General features: G+C 41.3%; 1 protein-coding gene and 1 long non-coding RNA gene across 3 annotated transcripts in view; one reads left to right on the top strand and one right to left on the bottom strand.

Annotated features, from left to right (window-relative positions):
* Positions 1-5,753: 5,753 nt before the first annotated feature.
* On the top strand, positions 5,754-15,852 carry LOC119174100 (uncharacterized). The gene is made up of 3 exons (XR_005110158.2): positions 5,754-5,839; positions 14,080-14,259; positions 15,470-15,852. It is a non-coding gene; the product is annotated as an uncharacterized LOC119174100 (long non-coding RNA).
* The window catches only part of MAPk-Ak2 (MAP kinase-activated protein kinase 2), a 46,744-nt gene continuing 35,161 nt past the window's right edge, over positions 6,141-17,723 (bottom strand). The window contains exons 8-10 of one of the 2 annotated variants that reach the window (XM_037424902.2): positions 14,148-14,233; positions 12,558-12,638; positions 6,141-9,308 (exon numbers count right to left, since the gene is read on the bottom strand). In XM_037424902.2, the coding sequence (XP_037280799.1) occupies positions 9,195-9,308; positions 12,558-12,638; positions 14,148-14,233 (281 nt within the window). In that variant the 3' untranslated portion in view covers positions 6,141-9,194. Of the gene's footprint in view, positions 9,312-12,557; positions 12,639-14,147; positions 14,234-17,723 lie in introns of both variants that reach the window. The other variant, XM_037424901.2, reaches the window with a different exon arrangement.

Genomic DNA, 17,723 nt, shown 5'->3' with positions numbered 1-17,723 from the left:
ACTCTGCATAAGAGGAGAGGTTGATTCAATATGTAAAAATTGTGCCAGAAATGCCATAGCAAACCAAAGTCACATCCTCTGGGAATGCAAAGGCTTTCCCCACACAGAGAGCCAGCTTCCTTAGCACCAACATGGAAAACCTGAATACTGTACCCCGACGCAAAGGTTCAAAAAGCCATTGCTGCATGAGCAGAAGAGGTCGCTTCTCAAAAGTGGCCAGCTCCAAACCCTTAAACTTTCTTTTGAATAAAGTTTTATCTTTCTCCTCCCCAACTTCTGAAGGTAAATCACTTCACATTGCAAGCTCTCCTGTTGCTTACAACACCTTGGAAGTGCTCTTAGATACCAGGAAAGTGTATATTAAGGACTCATTTTTCTTTGCTTGACCCAATATTAATGAGATCTAAGAGAGAATCATGCTGAGGAAAGTATATGGGATGTTTTTAAGAGTAATAGCAACGTAACATGAAGAAACAAAAGTGGACGAAAAGGTAACTTGCCACCAGCATGATACTACTGTCGTGCAAAGTGATCAGCGTTGTGGACACTAATGAAAATCCCACTCTGTTGGTGTGCGCGAGTTACAGCGATTACAGAAGCATAGTGACACCATGTGCTATCTGTAGCTGCAATGATGTAAAGAATGACATTTATCAGGGGAACAGAACAGTATCAAGGCAAGGAAATGAAGTGCAGCATGTAATGAGAGGTAACACAATGTCAGCAACATTTCATACGAGTGTCTGGTTCGTGCCTGTTCTACATGATGCATCATTTGCCCTAGTGGCCCCAGAAAAGTTGTCCTTATTAAATGAGTCTCTTTTATGCAATGTTGTAAACATGGTGACAATAAGGAAACTGATCGAACTATTTTCAAATTTTTACCTGTTCCAACACCTGCGGCAACAGGAGCGGTGCGGATGGAGGGACAGTGTTACACAGGCTAGTCAAAGAGCTGCTTTGCATCTAATAAAGACCCACGTGCTTTTGACCGTTAGTGAGCTGGCTCAGCTGATGTGTATGTCCATTGGTACTTGGGCACCTTTCCTTACAGAAAACACAAAATTTTCATCTTATGTTCAGACACTATGCCTATAATTAGACAACTTATGAAGCTCAAGGGCTGCAGTGGCAATATTTTACTGTCTGAGGCATCATTACCAGCAAATGACAACTGATTAGGCCAGCAGATGGAATGCTGATAATTTTGATGAGGAATACCAGACAGGTTGTAATGTCAATGCAAATATGATCGACCTGTTGTCTCAGGGAATCATAACCATGAAGGGAACCAATGCCATTAGTAGGACATGCAATGCATGTAAAGAAAAGCATTCCAAAGCAAGTACCACATAAATGAATGTATGGCAGCTGGCACATGCTCATATACAGGCTGTCAATCCTTCAATTTAAATGCTTATATTTGCCTCATCCCCAGTTTTTCCTAGCCCATCTGCAAACATTGGTGTGCACATTAGGCAGAAAATAGAAGCGACTTCAGCATGTGTTGCCACATTTTTCATTTTCTCACAAAATGGTATGCTTGTCATTTTCCGTTCTTGAATGTCTGGTAGGTCATCCAAATTGAGTGATGGGCACCTTTCCCAGTGAAAGATGACTAGAAGCATTACAGTCATGGGAATTCACGGGGCTATGATCATGTTCTGCTAGCTTGTGAGGTTTCCAAAAAGCTGAACAAGAGGATAGTTTTGCATTGAAGAATGCCAAACACAGATAGGGGACTTGAATTCCAAGACCCTGGACCAGGAAAGGTGCTCACTGCTTTGCGTGCATGTCACTTGCCAAGGTGGTTATTATGACAGGTGCTGCTTTTCTCGCCTTTGTGAGGAGATCATCAGTAGGCAAAATAAACGGAGCTTACACAGACTCACTTAATAAATACGTTTTTTCGCTTTCTACTCACTCAGACTCAGACTAACCGAAATTTTACCTGAAGCAGACTCATTCTGACTCAGACTAGCAAAACATTTCATCAACCGGATACACTTGAACTCATGCTCACTAGAACCGTGCTCGAACGTACTCACTCAGGCTCGCCAAAATTTTCTTCAAGTGTACTCGTTCAGACTCTTGAATATTTTCGTCACTAGACTCACAGGAACTCAAACTAATGGATCATTATCGGTCTGTGTGAGTCAACTCGTGAGTGAGTTTGCTGACCCATGAAGGAGGCCCGTTGTGGACATAATGCACAGGTTCAATGCAGTAATCTTTGTATGTGCTATCTAAGAGGCTGTTCTTTCAAGTCAGTGTTCACCGCCTTTCATACATTTCAGTTGTTCATTCGCCTCATGCATTTAAATATAGTAATATCAGCTCCCGCAACAAAACTAATTGCTTTGGCTGGAGCTTCAGTGGCAATCTCGGCAGCACCTTTGCTTAGTCATATCTTCACGCTGTTGTGCCTATAGCGTAGCACAAAGATACAAAAAGATCACAATGAAGATCATTTGTAACAAAGGAAATGATTACACTCAGGAGAGCACAGATGTAACACAGTTCCTTCCCTAGCTCACTGTTTAGGCAACCTTCAATGTGGAAAAAAAGGGCAGGCCTTCTCCACAAGCATTTTGCCACAAGGTCCCTCCTCACTCCTGAGCTTGTTTCGTTGTACCTACTCACATGCTGAAGGAGATTTGCATTTACTTGTTTTCTATAATGTGGCTACAACATCACAATCAATATGCTTACATCACTGGCATTAAAAAAAGGGGCAGAAATAAACAAGGTATGTAAACGAGGGTATGCAAGAATGTCACGTTCTATTTTGAAGTTCACTGGCACGAAATGGTGAAAAGCATCTTTTCATCATGAATACAGGGAAAGGATGAGAAAATTCGTTGTCTTCAAAGGCATGTGCAGCAAGCAGGCAAGAATATAGATGCACTATTAACTTATTTCTATAAAATGCCAAAAAATAGGGCAATAAAAGTGCAAAACAAATTTGAGGACGGGCTGGTTTGAGGCCACTTTGTTTGGACACTTACTGTGAGCACAGTTTTTCGAGCAGTCACTAAACAACTGCCATGAAAACAGCGGATAGTAAGGCAAGCGTCCTCTAGCCGATGTCACTGTGGTGCAGACATACTGGCTTTCTACACAAGAGGGAGTAGAAACAGCCTATTTTCTGCGAATTTCAGTGGGGTCGCTCAAAGAATAAGATCTCGTACAGTTCTTAGAGCAGGAAAAACATTATAAAGAATTTTGGAGCACCTTTTTACGGTGGATGCTTTAATGAGCACAGGAGAAAATAATGCACACTGATGGAATTACCAAAGGTACTTCTGACCACTTCACGTTAATCATCCAAGGATACATTGCCTAGCAGAAATGCAATGCGACACTGCCTCTACATACAAAATAAAAAGCTATATTTGACAATCTTTTCATTTGAATAAAGACCTGTCCTTTCAACACAATCTGTTCAAATACCAAGACACTGTTTCCTACAATTTTGAAGAGATGGTGTTCTACACGTTATGAAGGACCTGATATGCATTGCCTCATCTGCATTGTGGAACTCATATGCACTCAAGAACGGCTGCTCATAGACAATGTTCAAAGCTGTCATTTCCAAGAGCTGTGAATGTGCTTCTCCCAATAACACCAATAAGAAATTTGCACACAGGGATTGTGTGCTGAAGCCAGCATGCAGCACACAACCCTATGGTAACGAAGTTCTCATTGCAAGCTTCCATCTTCCCCTTCTTTTCCATATCCAATATGTTAGATGTGCCTTATCTTGAAAACAGAACATAGGCAGTGAAAAGCCACAGCAGTGTGTAAACATGCACCGGCAGGTTAGCTACACTCTCAGTGCTTTATCTTATGTGCCTTCTCGTGTCCATGTGTCAATGCGTGCTATGCTAAAGCTGTTCACAGTAAGGAAGCACATACACATCATCTATGACATCATAAACACCACATGACTCGATTATGCCTTAACATCACCACTACTATACAGTTGCCGTCATACTGAGCCACCGAATGGGTTCCAACTTAATTAACATATGCTGAGACAATCACTTGCAGGAATACCCCTTTCAGTGCCCAACGATCACGAGCTTGTGTGATTCCTTGCAATAGATGCCTCTCTTTAATTTCTGAATTGCAAGGAAAGAATCAATCGCATTTCACTTTACAGCCGTACTTGAGTTCTGTTTCGAACTTTTCAAAACAAGTGTCAAATGAGAACAGTTTACTGTCAGTGGAATCCAACCAATAAGTGGTGTATCAGTTAAGCAACCGAATGAGGTTATGGCAGGTTAGCTCACAGCATGCTATGCCGATGGGCACGGAACAAGTATTGCAAAACGACCTCCCCTCCCCCTTTTCTTTAGCATGTTTCCAAAAAAGCCATTATATGGCAGGAAGGTTGTAATGGAAAAGCAGAACTTTCAGCAGTACCAAGGAATTGATGCTTAAGGGGAGATGCTACTCGAAGACACTTTTTCTTTAATATTCACCCTAGAGCAATGAAACTTGAGCTGTTTATAGAACTTTTTATGCTGATTTCAAATATATAATTAGTTTTCTAGCAAGTTACACACTTTTAGCTCTGCAACATGGCAAAGTGAAAATCTTAACCCTTCTGCCCCCCCTCTTTTCATCCCTAAACTTCTGTAACTTTTTACTATTCATAGTTCATAATGCTTCAAATAAAGTGTAGAGTGCAAATAACTAATTAGGAAGCACATACAGAATATGTAATATGCGTGAAAAATTATAGACGTAAAAAGTCTATATTTCACCCACCTTAGCAAAAGTATACATACATTTTTTTTTATTATACAATAAAATATTGAAACTTAAACTAGATAATTGCATTTGCCATACTTTGGAAAAAATTTGGACAAAATTTCATGCAGGTCCAAGCCCTAGAAGTGCTTGAAAAAGGAGGGGCACATTAGAAAATAAGGCAAAATTTGTGTTTTGAAAAAAAAAAAGACTTTTGAAGTTAAAATTGAGTTTTTATATATGAAGGATATCATTAAATCAGATTAAATTTGCACACCAAAAAGAACAACCCTTCTTGTAGTGGCCACTGCGACTAAAATACGCCAGCACCATGAGTTTGTCCCTCCCGGCTTTTTTGAGCCGACTCCTCACAGACATTTCGTTCACAGACAGGGCCATGAAACGCTTGCCAAACTTCTGCTCCATCTAGCAGAGCCTTGTGCCAACTGCAAGCTAGGAAGAAGTTCGAAAGGACTGCGAAATCCAAACTAAGTCCAGTGTCATGCCATTTTGCAGCCATGTTTGTGCCACATACCATCGTACATAATGGCAATGTCGTCTCTGCTAAGTTCTCTCACTGCGAGCTCTTTCGACCTCTCAAGATTGGCACTGACGTCATCCATTGCCACACCACGAACTTTGCGGCTGACGGGTGTGAATGACTTTTGATGCATTGGCTTTTGCGAGCCAACAACTGCCGCAAATCGAACCAGCTGCTTGTAGCCTATTCCTACAGAGCGCGCCGCACAACGGCTTTCACTTGCGAGCAATGGCTTTTTTTCATTTTCATTCACAACTGAGATAATTACACGAGAAAAGCATTGTTCAGCTGCGCTGCTCGACAAGACATGGACCCCACTAATAGGCTTCACAGCACAAACAGGTGCGCAGCGGCCAATGGCGGTCCCCGATCCGTACCACGTGATAAGCCAGTCGCGGTGCTCGAAAAACGTGCAGAAGAGTGCTTCTTTTTATTATTTCTTGCGCTGCGTCAGCGAGAGAAACTTGTTATTTGAAGAGTGAGGCTCGGCTCTTCGACTCATGCGATCAACAATGGCGAGTGGCGGCGCATTATCGGCGGGTAGGTGCTCGAAGACTGCACACTCTGGATTTTTTACAGGCACCTTTTGCTCTTTAGATGCAATTTTAAAACATTTCCAGTTTAGTCTAGACCTGTATTTTTTTTTCATAACAGTAGAGATGCTAATCTTATCAAAACAGGCAAAATTAAAAATCGGTAATTTTGAAAAAAAAACTAGCACTTTTCAACCCGCATCTCCCCTTAAATATGAAAAAGACAAGGAAATCTTACATGAACTGCACACAGTGTTTGTGTGTCGTCATGCTCTTTTCTTTCTTTGTGCACAGACAGGCTATTTAAATGCACTTTCAGCTAAATTTATTGATACAGCATAGATTAGGCACTTGATACATCAAAATCGACAGTTTGCAAAAATCAATTGAGCATTTGTCCCAATGAGCTCCCCCGATTGCATCGGTGCAAACTGTTTTTTTTCTTCATGTAGGCTCTGGAAGATATTAATAGGCATGAAAAGCACTGCAGAGTAAGAACAACGATTGCACTACAAACAGTAAGATGTATAGCAGCCCATGTTTTTCCTGAGATAATTCTATTCCATCGCTAAATTATGCCCTCTGTTTTACGTGCAGCTACTGCATGGGATGTATGACAAGCACTATACTGCTAGCCACAGCTACAAGATACACAACTAGAAATAAAAGACGAATAAAGGTACTTGGAATTATGGTTCATTAAAAGCGACTTAAGTGAAACAAGCACTTCTTTTTGGGGTGCTGATTGTGCAGAAAAGCGTGCTTGCGCAATGCTGCAACTCAACGCGAGTTAGAGCACACTTGGATGGAAAGACCTACTTTTATTACGATGGCGCACAAAATGCTGTTAGGTGAAATGTGGCGCAGGAATAAGTGTCGAGCGATTGGTAAAGGGTACAAGGAATGGGGTTGCCAATGTGGCCGGCAGCTTTCAAAAAGCTGGCACATTCCAATTTGTTGCATACAAATGGAATAAGCTGTTGGCTGCTTCAGTTATTTGCATCATGCATGAATTGAGAGCCACTTAGTAAGTTAAACGAGCCAACACAATCTGCAGCAGAAAGTATGAAGAGACAGACACTCGCCCAAAACAACGGATTTCCTGCGCTTCCTTTGGGGTTTTTTTTTTTCACTTGCAACCTGGTTTTTATCATGGCGTTTGAATATTGCTTTGAGTCGATATGGCCCCTTTAATATTGTACAAACTGATAACTCACAGCACTGTAGAGATTTTAGCATATGTCCACATGTAGTGAACCCCACCATTACACAAGCATGAAATGAGCATTCTTGCCGAGTCTTGGAGAAAATTTTGTCAGCTTGCACGCTTACCTCACGTGAACACAATGGGTGCATTGATTGCACCAGCACATCATTAATCATGCCGGTCATCAAGGTTGATGAATACCGACAGGGTTCTAAACAAGATGGGTCCGGAAATGAAAGACACGACTAGCAGCTCATCACTGTGGCATGGCTATGAGCAAACTTAAACAAGCAATTATGGGCAGAAATCCAGGAAGAGCGATCCAGTAATGCCTGAATCAGCAGTGTCGCACTTTTCTTTCATTCGATTTGTAGCTGAGGAGGCTACGTTACAGCCTCTTCCGAGGCAACCCACTCCTGGCAGGATGAAAGCTAATGCAGAGTTCCCCTTCCCTATGACGTGACCACGATATTGCCAACAATAATGATGATGTAACAATTGCAGGCAAAGTGTACATACTTTTGGAGAGACTTTTCCTGGGTGCTCTCTCTAATGCCAAGCATTTTATTGGAAGAAAACCGAGATTTATCCGGAACATTTTTTTTTTGGTATGCATAAAATAAAAACCACTTTTTGAACTAATGTCGTTTAAAGGGGCTCTAGTAATATATAAAAGAGATATGAAAAATACTACACAATAACATAACAAAGACCAAATATACAGCGTAACATTCACTAATTCTAAAAGAGAGAAGCTTTATAAAAGAGGCTCTGCAACACTCTTCTAAGTAACCATCAAATGGCCTCACTATTGGAGTTTATTGCCTCGCGAATGGATCGCCATTTTCAGAATTCGTCAAGTACAAGCAGAGTTGTTACAAAGATTATTTGAATGCTCCGAGTCCTTTCATAGGGCAGAGGAATAATATTAGAGCAAGAAGTACGTCCTTATGTGAGTGTGCGCATGACCTTGCACTTGGTCACTTGCACCCGTTGACATGTGCCACTTGTACCATTCAGCAGCATCTTCTAACCATGTTCAAGAAGTGTCGCACGGCCTTAAGCAAGTTGCAGGTTTACAATGACTTTACAAGCCATTGCAGATGTGAGAACTAACAGGCCCCAAGACACTCAAAATGTTTGCAATTGTACAAGTGTGAGCTAAACAGCAGTGTAGTAGCACAATATTAGTTATTGCAGGCTTTTCTTGGCTATGTGCTTTTGTCATAAAATACAATAAATGATGTAATTATTAAAATGTGTGTACTACCGTGCCCTTGCCTCACTGAATAACACTGTTCACGCACAATTACAATCCTTCTAAAGGCAATTCGCCGCAGTTTTTAACTGTCGAGGTCTCGAGCTATCAGAGTTTGGTGCACAAGCTTTTCAAACTTCAAGACAGCAAAACACGAATTGGACAATGCAGCAGAAAGAAACTTTGATTCAACCAGCCTTTCAAGGTACTACCAGAATTTGAATTAACAAAGGCTCAGTGTATGTGTCTTAGAGGTGAGCTCTCTACAAGTTGAGGGAAGGAACTCTTTCGATTATCTGCTCTCTGTGCAGGAGCAGCACTTTCACTCGATGTACACGCTTATCACCCAACCTCAGTTTTACATGACCTTTAGATCAACTATGCAGTGTGGTTGCAGTTTTAGAAGCCGTGACATTCGAATGTTTTGTAAAGTCTAGTGCAACCGACTGCTGGCTCTCATTAGTGTGATTCTGTAAAGTGGAAAACAAAAAATGAAAATGCACACGAATTCACTGGTGTTCCTCTATTCGTAAATCTTCTTCACACAAACGTTTTTCATGTTTTGCAGTTACCGACCAATGTCAACATCCCGCCCCACCAACTGAACAAAAAGCTGTAGACAGTTTCACAGCAGTGCATGCGACGCCCTTTGCTGACCCCACAGAAAGCCAACATCAATGGAAATACATGCAGTAGGAGGAACGATTTCTGTGCAGTGTAAAAGAGGAAATTTATCTTCATAAAATACAACACATCCCAACAGCCAGGCACTTGGTTTCCTGGTCTCATAAGACCGAGACAATTACTTAAGCCCTAAAAACTTTGGTAACCATACATGTGATAAGCAGATTTGCCACCGGAGTAAAACCGCACATCATGTGCCTGGTGAGAGCAGCCTCAGTTGTGCTGCTGTCGCCGCTTGCTGAGCAGCCGGTTGTTGGTGTCGGCCAGCTGCTTGAGCTGCACTGTGTCATAGTCCACTCGCATGGTGGCCAGGGCTTGCGTCATTTCCTCCTGGGCACACACCACTTACGATCATCATGTCTTAGCTTTAACTACCGCCTTTCTTTAAAAGAACATGCAGAAACGCATACCTATTTGAAGAAAGCAGCACTAATTCTAACACGGGGCTAAGAGACATCGCACGAGGACATTGCCCGTCCTCGTGTGGCATTTCTTAGTCGATGTTAGAATTAGCACTGCTTTTTGTTCAGATGGATCCATACCAACGAGCTCGCATTCATTCACTTCCAAAACACTTAATTTGCTCAACGTGTAAATAAAATGGTGCAGTCCAATAGATGTGAAATTTGTGAAAAATATTCACATGTGACAGCACCAACAGTAAACACTTCCTGGCGAAACCCAGCTTGTGTTAGCTCTTGGCATTTGTGAAATCAGTATCCAAGCGATGTAGTGCCACATTATATTCACAAAGATTACTTCGTTTATAACCTGAAGTGGTATTTCTGAGATTTCAATTGCTTTAACTACATATACAGCAAGCATCATATCCAGTACCGGTCAGCTATTACAGTTAAGCCTGGATAGAATGAAATTGACAAATGAACAGTTTGCAATAATCTGCAAGGCGGCTTTGCTGTAAGGCTTGTTTTCCAACCAAAAACTCGCGTTCACAGACTGCTTTTCTCACTCATTGTGCTTTTACCTCTCTGAATTCCAGCGAAGGCACGCGAGCACAACAAAATGTCAATAAGGGGAAAGGCAAAAACACAATGAGCGAGAAAAGCAGTCTGTGAACAAGACTTCTTGGTTGGAAAACAAACCTTAGAGAAAAGCTGCCTTGCAGATTATTGCAAACTGTCCATTCCCTAAAAAATTTTTTATAAGGAGTATTTCGCTATATGCTGGTTCAATGCAAAAATTAAAAAAATAAACACGAAATAAACAAAATGGGAACACAGAGCTCACCCAAAACACTTATTAGTGTTAAAAAACTGCATCGTTACTGTGGTAGAAATTATATGGATACTCTCAACGAGTTTTTGCCACTTCTACCATGTTCCATAACAACCCCAAATTGATAACATGCCCCCGCGCATGGTAACATTAACAAGGGGGCAAAAGCGCACGAGTGCTGCTGAAGCAGATATCAACTGAGCCGGCCCACCTCTATCACCGGGAGGGCACATACTATAACATCCCGTGCATGTTAGAACTGCCGTCGAATGCTGAAACAGAAAAAGAACCACCCAACTTGAACGAACATGAAAAAAATGTGAGGGGGAGAGGGTCACTCGAGTAGCAACAGTGAACTTTGATTTTAAGGGCGCGGTCGCGATCGCTTGCGCGCGTGCTATCTCAGCGAGAATCAGTGCGCTTTCAATGCGAAGAGTTCGTGTGAAAAGAGCACTTCTCCCTGGAGTGGCTGTATCTGCTTACACCAGTGTGTTGTAGGAGTTCTACGCTATCTGATCCAAAATGATTGACTGCCAGCCTTATCTTGTATAACATTACAATTTGTTGCCATCGCATTCATTGCATTGCATTCAACACGCGTCGTGTTGTTGCCAGGGCTCATCGCCTAATCACAAGGCTAGGATCCATCTAATTCTCAGCGCAAACAAAAACGCGTGACGAGTCGAACTCTGAAGATCCGTCATAATCCAGTGGTCTCAGAGGGTTTCCATAAGCCCCTAATTTGAGATCCTTTCAGTAGTGATGACGCAGTTGTCCCGCATTAGAAAACAATGAAATAGCGAGGTTGAACACTGTCCGGACCCACACCATAAGCGCACAGTGGAACCATGCACCCTCGCACAGCATCAAAAATCAAAAACTAAGAGTGAACGACACAAATATTGTGGAAAACTATTTGGTAAAGCGCCCTCCATTTCCAGCACAGCCCCACATATGCGACGCTGAAACCGTGGCACTGCCAATGCAAAAGTAGTTAACTTTTTTTTTTGTTAGGTTGTTTTTCGTTTGGAGGGGGAGGCCACATCCGCCCGTAAAAACGACAGAAATGCCACCTCGTGGTGCGCCCGCCTTGCGCACGCCCGCACACAATAACGAGCGCTGGGTATTGTCGGGGCCATGAGCGTGCCACTAATGTTGGCAGCAGGGAAACTGCGGAAGATGCATGCTCGTGCCAAAATGACCAAATCTAGGACAAAATTCTTGGATTGTCAGTGGCGAAAATGTGTTATATTAAGGTTGTCTCCTGCTGTTACTTTGTTACAAAGAGGTTGCAAATACATGTTCTTCTATGGAGTAACGACGGGGAATAGAAAAACATTGTTATATAGAGGAATTCATTATATGGAGGTGCGTTATAAGCAAGTTTAACTATATTACAGTTTCCATAGGCCTGGAAAGATTTTAGAACGGAGACAGGTAGATGACAAAAATTGCATATAAGGCAAGACAGAAATTAGCAAAATCCCAGAAAGAAACCAAACAAGGCCTTAAATATATAAGCATAATAAGTTGACATCAATGGATCACAGCTTCATGTTTAGCAATATGAAAGCATTTTCCATCCTAAATGGAACAAACACATCTGAGCAACATAAAAGTGTGAATAGCTGGTGGGTTATTTTTTATCACGCTTGCAGTGCTAAGTTGTGTACACAATGTTGGGCTGCACGACACCATGTTTTATTGCATAATTCTCACATCCCTCTCCTCCCAGCCTAGAGGGGTCTGGCTGAACATAAAACACAGTCAATTGGTGGTCACTTACCCCCTAATGTTTCCCTTTGGTGTGCCATTGGCCCAAGGTGTCTATTGGCCAAATTTGGCCCACAGGCCATTTCGGTGGGATTCCCGCCTATATCGGGTGCATCCGACAGGTGCAAGAGAGCACACAAGGAGACAACCACGGCACAATGGTAGATGTGTGAGTGCTTTGGTGTCTCTCATCAGTAGTACTTCTTCGTTCCTGCCGCCTGATCAGAGAGCTTGCCCCCTGATCAAAGAACATGCGCTCTTCTATGGTCTCGATGTCCTGAGGCAACGTTTCGCAATTGCGCCTTGTTTATTTCCCTAAACTGTCCCTCTGTCTGTTTCCTCTTCTCTGGGGTGCTTGATTACAGCAGTACCATACGAAGGTTAGGCTAACTGAAATGCCGCTTACTTTGTTCTTAGCCTGCATAACCGGGTCGAACGGTTCACAGCTTAGGCTCTTAGCGAAATACGCTTACAAAAATGAGCGAAATCTCATGGTACAGACTGCAAAGGAATCAGCATGTTTCTTAGAATGCAGGGTGTATTACTCTAAAAATCCCCAAGACCTACCTGCACATCAGGCCACTGGTCTCCTTCCTCACGAAGCACTCGCACTGAGTACAAGGGCGTCTGGGGAACCTCTGTGTACTTCTGCAGGGTTTTTTGAAAAACAAATATTTATGGCAATGAGCAACCAAGCTACTTCTCTCTAATTATCGAACAATACCTTTATACTTGTATAAGATATCATAGCATATTTATCGATTCAGAAACACATCACAGAACCTCTCTAAATTACAACAAAATTTTAACACTTTCTCAGCCTGGTTTTTGTCAATTTAGTTCATAATGTATCGTGTAATATAAAATACCTTATTCATCAACATTTTTAATAACTTCTTTGTAAAAACAGGAATGCTACTAATACATACAGAACTTCTTTTCATTATCAGACATCACGTAACTCATGAAATGATCAAAGCTTGAGGAATGTATGTGTGCATCAGTCTGGCTCTTTTTTCGTAAGACAAGGAATGTGCTTCTCTATTTATCACCTGCGATCATCCTATGTATTTTGTGGTTTAAAAATTTTCTGCCTTTGTGGAACTTCTTTATGTTTAACTTTTTGTTCCTTTTCTGCTTTGTTAGCCTTCACAGCAAACCACATGTTCCTTGGCTTCGGTGTGTGTTGCAACCATAGGTCGGCAAAACTTGCAGAGCTCACTCAGAGAAATATATTTTGAGCTTTGGACTCACACTCACGAAAACTGTCCTGAGCCAGACCCACTCCGACTCACACTCAAAAAAATTTTCTTTGCTCGGACACAGCCTCACCAAAGCATTATTCACCGAGACTCACTCAGACCCAGACTTTTCGCTTGATCCGAGTCCGAGTGAGTCGACTCACGAGTCCGTCAGCCTAGCACTAGCTTCCTCAACTGTGGTGTCAACGCTCTTTAACACCAATATCCCTCAGTGCTCCTCTTGGTGCCGTTTGACACAATATCTTTGATAACAAGTTATGAGTGCTGCCAAACCAGTAAGGTCATTTTTCTTGGAAGAACATAAGACATAACAATCGAGAACTTCCCTTACAGAGTTGGTGAGGTGAGGTCAAAGCACCCGGTTACATAATTCACATCTCTAATTAATAAATATTGAAACTGTGTATAAACGACACTGCTTTGAAATACCTGTGAGAATAAACAAGAGCCCAGGTAAGGCTGACAGCAATGCTAAATATCACTAAATAGAGCCTTAGGCTGGCAAAATAAAGCGGAATTCGCTCAGACTCACTCAAGAAATATATTTTGCACTTTGGACTCACTCAGACTCACAAAACTTTTCCCGAGTCAAACTCACTCGGATTCACACTCAGAAAAATTTTCCTCGGCCAGACTCACTCGGAATCGGACAGAAAAAAATATTATTCACCCGTATTCACTCATACTGAGACTCATGGCTTGGTCTGACTCTAAGTGAGTTTGCCAACGACATAGCTATGGTTGCAACTGCTTTCATACAAGTTGTTCGACAAGATTTTCTATTTAATTTCAGTGTCGATCCCATGTTTTCTTGTCCTCATCCCCAGTCACTACAAGGAAACTGCGTTAGACAAATGTGTGAAAATGGCAGCAGGCGAACGTGGGCACCACAGACCGCAATCCACTTGTTGGCCAGAACTTCTTCAATACTGAGCCGCTGAGTTGGATCCGTTCGCAGCAAGCCCTTGATCAGGTCCTTAGCTGCAATGACACGTCAACAAGGCTAGGTGAGCAGACTGAATGCACTACCTCAGGCTTATTTGAAGAAATTATTATTTATTATTTATTACATACTGCAGACCCTTAGGTCCAAGCAGGTGGGCAGTTACAAGGGGACATAGTCGAACAATAAGTGGCATAAAGATTGTTTGGGGTGAGTGTTTCATACACTCATAGTGAACACAAGGAGCAACATAGCAAATTATTTCATAATAACGCATGTACCAGACAAAAGAGAAAAAGACACCACAAATTCATACTTCATATGATGTGCAATTAAAGTAAAAATAAATACATAACAAATACAAAACAATAAACATAATTATTTTCGCCGTTCAAGCCAAGAAAGCAATGAATACATAAGTACACAATAAGTACAGCACATACAAGATGAAAAAGAAAACGAAAAGAAAAGAAAAACGCTGTAATAAAAGATCAGAAACCTGAATTTTCAGGACAATGCTATTTAGAGCGAAGGAGAAATAGATTCTCTGAGGATGCCCGAGTTGTTCCATTCCAATCTTAGACCGTGCGTGGAAAATATGAGAACTTATAAGCGTCTGTCCTGCAGAAATAGGGTGTTAGAGATTTGGCGTGATGATGCCTTGTGGGTCTGTCAGATGCATCAAGTAGGACTGCAACAGAAATGCAAGAGATGTCTGGCGAGCAGGACACTTGTCACAATGGCCAAGAATACAATACACTGATGAAGAAGAATGTGCCACCCACTTAGCCCTTTCACATACCAGCTACAAGCAACTGTCTGAATGGTACGGTACGAATAACTTCATTTAAAGACCCGGAGAAGTGCCACCTCTTAGGGAGACACAGCAGGCCACTCCCACGTGGGGACAGTTAGATCTAACCTAACTGCCTCATCGCAGGCTCTCTGGACAGCCCAAAGATGACGCTGATATTCTGAGCTCTTGAGGGCCAAACTCCATTTCTGCTCTGTATACGTGTGAAACTTACATGTTACTTCAAGGCGCTTGATATTCCATTTTAAGAAAAATAATGTATAATGTCATAATGCACTAATGTTTGTGTTATAGTAATTAATTGTAGTTAAATATTGATTAAACTCTGAAGTCCTTCATATTCTATTTTGCCATAAATAAAATCAGATCACAGGCTAAAAACAACTAAAAACACAGTGAAAATTCATTTTCGGTTATGTTTACTAAAATAAAAAATTTTTAATTTTGTTGTGTCTCGCAGGAAGGAGCACTTTGAACTATTCATCAAACACTGTAGATCCTTTAGCAAAGGGACTCCATTCAACACTAGGCTACAAAATGAAGTCAAGTGCGAGTGCATTTATGACGCAGAAGGGTCAATTCACCAAAAGGTCAATGTATCTTGTGCATTCTTAACCCCTTGGCTTCCGTATTCTACACAGCCAGTCCCACAAGGTATTCAGCAGAAACGTTTTCACGCTTGGGTCGGTGCATATAAATTGCATGGGGCAGGCATGGGTTGGTACATATAAATTGCAATAAAATCAGCAAGAATTGTCATAGAACAACAAATCCTGTTTAATTCTGTTAGCAATGCTTCACTGCATCAAGAGCCCCAGAAAGATTTTCATGCAAGAAAAACTTTAAAGCCCAATTTCATGTGAAAAAGAACTTGGCATTTTTCACACTCTCATCTGCTCTTGGACTTTTTGCCGTGTGTCTCTAAAATTAAGCACAGCCTTTAGGGATGATTTTTAATCTGTTCGGCAGAATATGACAAGGAAAATGAGGCCACTCGGTGTCTTATAGGTGCATAGGTGAGGCCATGACAGGTGGGTTTTGGCACCGCACGATGTGCACCTTTTGCTGCTAAAAAAGACACACATGCACTTACAAGCAGCTCCAACGACAGACAATTATGTCCATCCAGTGAAGAGCATAACTGGCAAATAGCAAACATTAAGTAATGCGCTGACAGTTTTTCATATTGCTATGAAAAACTGTCAAAGTCAACCATTTTCTAAGCGGCTGGCAATTCACCGGTGCAAGATCTTTTTGCATCGCCATCACGACCGGCGGATCGCCGACTGCGAGAGGCAATGGGTTAACCACTAGCCGACAGAATTAGAAAAAAGCTGAGCATTTATCACTCCCAATGTGTCCTTGCTATTTTTCAACCAGTAATGCCACCCAGGATTTCTGATACAGAGGAATTTTCGGAGCAGCAAAATTTTTGTTTTGTAGCACTTTGTAGTAATAACTTTTAGGTTTGTGAAAATATTAAAAGTTATGTATAACAAATTATATTCAATTCAGTAGCCGAATCAAATGAATAAATAGAATCGAATTTAAAATATTTGCTTAATAATTTTTTAATAATCAGCAACAACAAAAAATGCTCGAAGGAATGAAATGTGGGAACAATGCTGGGTAACATTTTCTCTTTTGATCATCGAATAACCCAGGTGCATGCAGCCTATGTACTCTTATGGCATTATCGACACCATATTGATCACAGAATGAAGGCGTTATGCTTAACATTCCAGTGTCACCAATACAACAGTTTCAGCAGTGAACTATCGCCACAAGGCACGTAGCCAAGATTTTTTTTTTTTGTAGGGGGGGGGGGGGGGGCTCTTGCTGAAGATCGTGACTATTTAAGAAAATAATCTATTTTCATTACTTAATTCTGGCATAACACCCCTCTCCATCAAAACTTCAAAAGGGGAGGGACGCACCAAGGGCACCACCTCTAGCTGCAGGCCTGACCTTCACTATGAACCTAACAATGATGCTAACACATGAACTTTACTTATTATTTAGGTATCAAATTTATTTAAAAGCTGTTGACGACAAAGTACCACCTTGAATACTGTAGACGCTGCTATATTTCAGCCTGCAGTTACAGAATATTTAGAAGACTGTGGTTAACTCCTCAATTATAATAATGATAGTACTTTTGTCACTTAAAAGTAGTATAACCATAATGTTCTTTTATTAAAGCTTACAAGTATTTGTTTCAAATAAAATGTACAATTCTTGGGGTGCTTTCAAGATTGTCATCTTACCAGTCTAGGCCTGCTTTGAAAACTGTCACCTTGATGTTCAAAAACTATTCGAATAGTATTCAATTTCCTATTTTTATTGAATTCATTGTCATAACTATTTGACTCATTTTCGGTTCAGTTCTCAAGTTCACTATTCGCATGCCTTTAGTATTTTGCACCTGCGAGCACTTTGAGGCAAGTTGTTAGTACTCAAGCACCAGAACAATCGGCTCTTACGAGGAACTAGAAATGTTTTGATTCATTGTAAATCTCATGGAACAAACGATCTCAGGAGCACTCCATATTTCATTCAAAAATGCAAAAAAAAGACGTCAAGCAGTTGAGTGTTCTAAAACAACCTCCTCAGGAAATATTTTCGGCACAAGCAAATACTGAATCACCAAATTGCACATTATTAAATAATACTCTGAATACATCTATTTGATTATCAGCAGATATGGTAAACAA

This window comes from Rhipicephalus microplus, chromosome 5 (assembly GCF_043290135.1).
Source record: "Rhipicephalus microplus isolate Deutch F79 chromosome 5, USDA_Rmic, whole genome shotgun sequence".
Lineage (NCBI taxonomy): Eukaryota > Metazoa > Arthropoda > Arachnida > Ixodida > Ixodidae > Rhipicephalus > Rhipicephalus microplus.
Note: the sequence above shows the minus strand (reverse complement) of the source record. Positions and strands in the feature narration are given on the sequence as shown.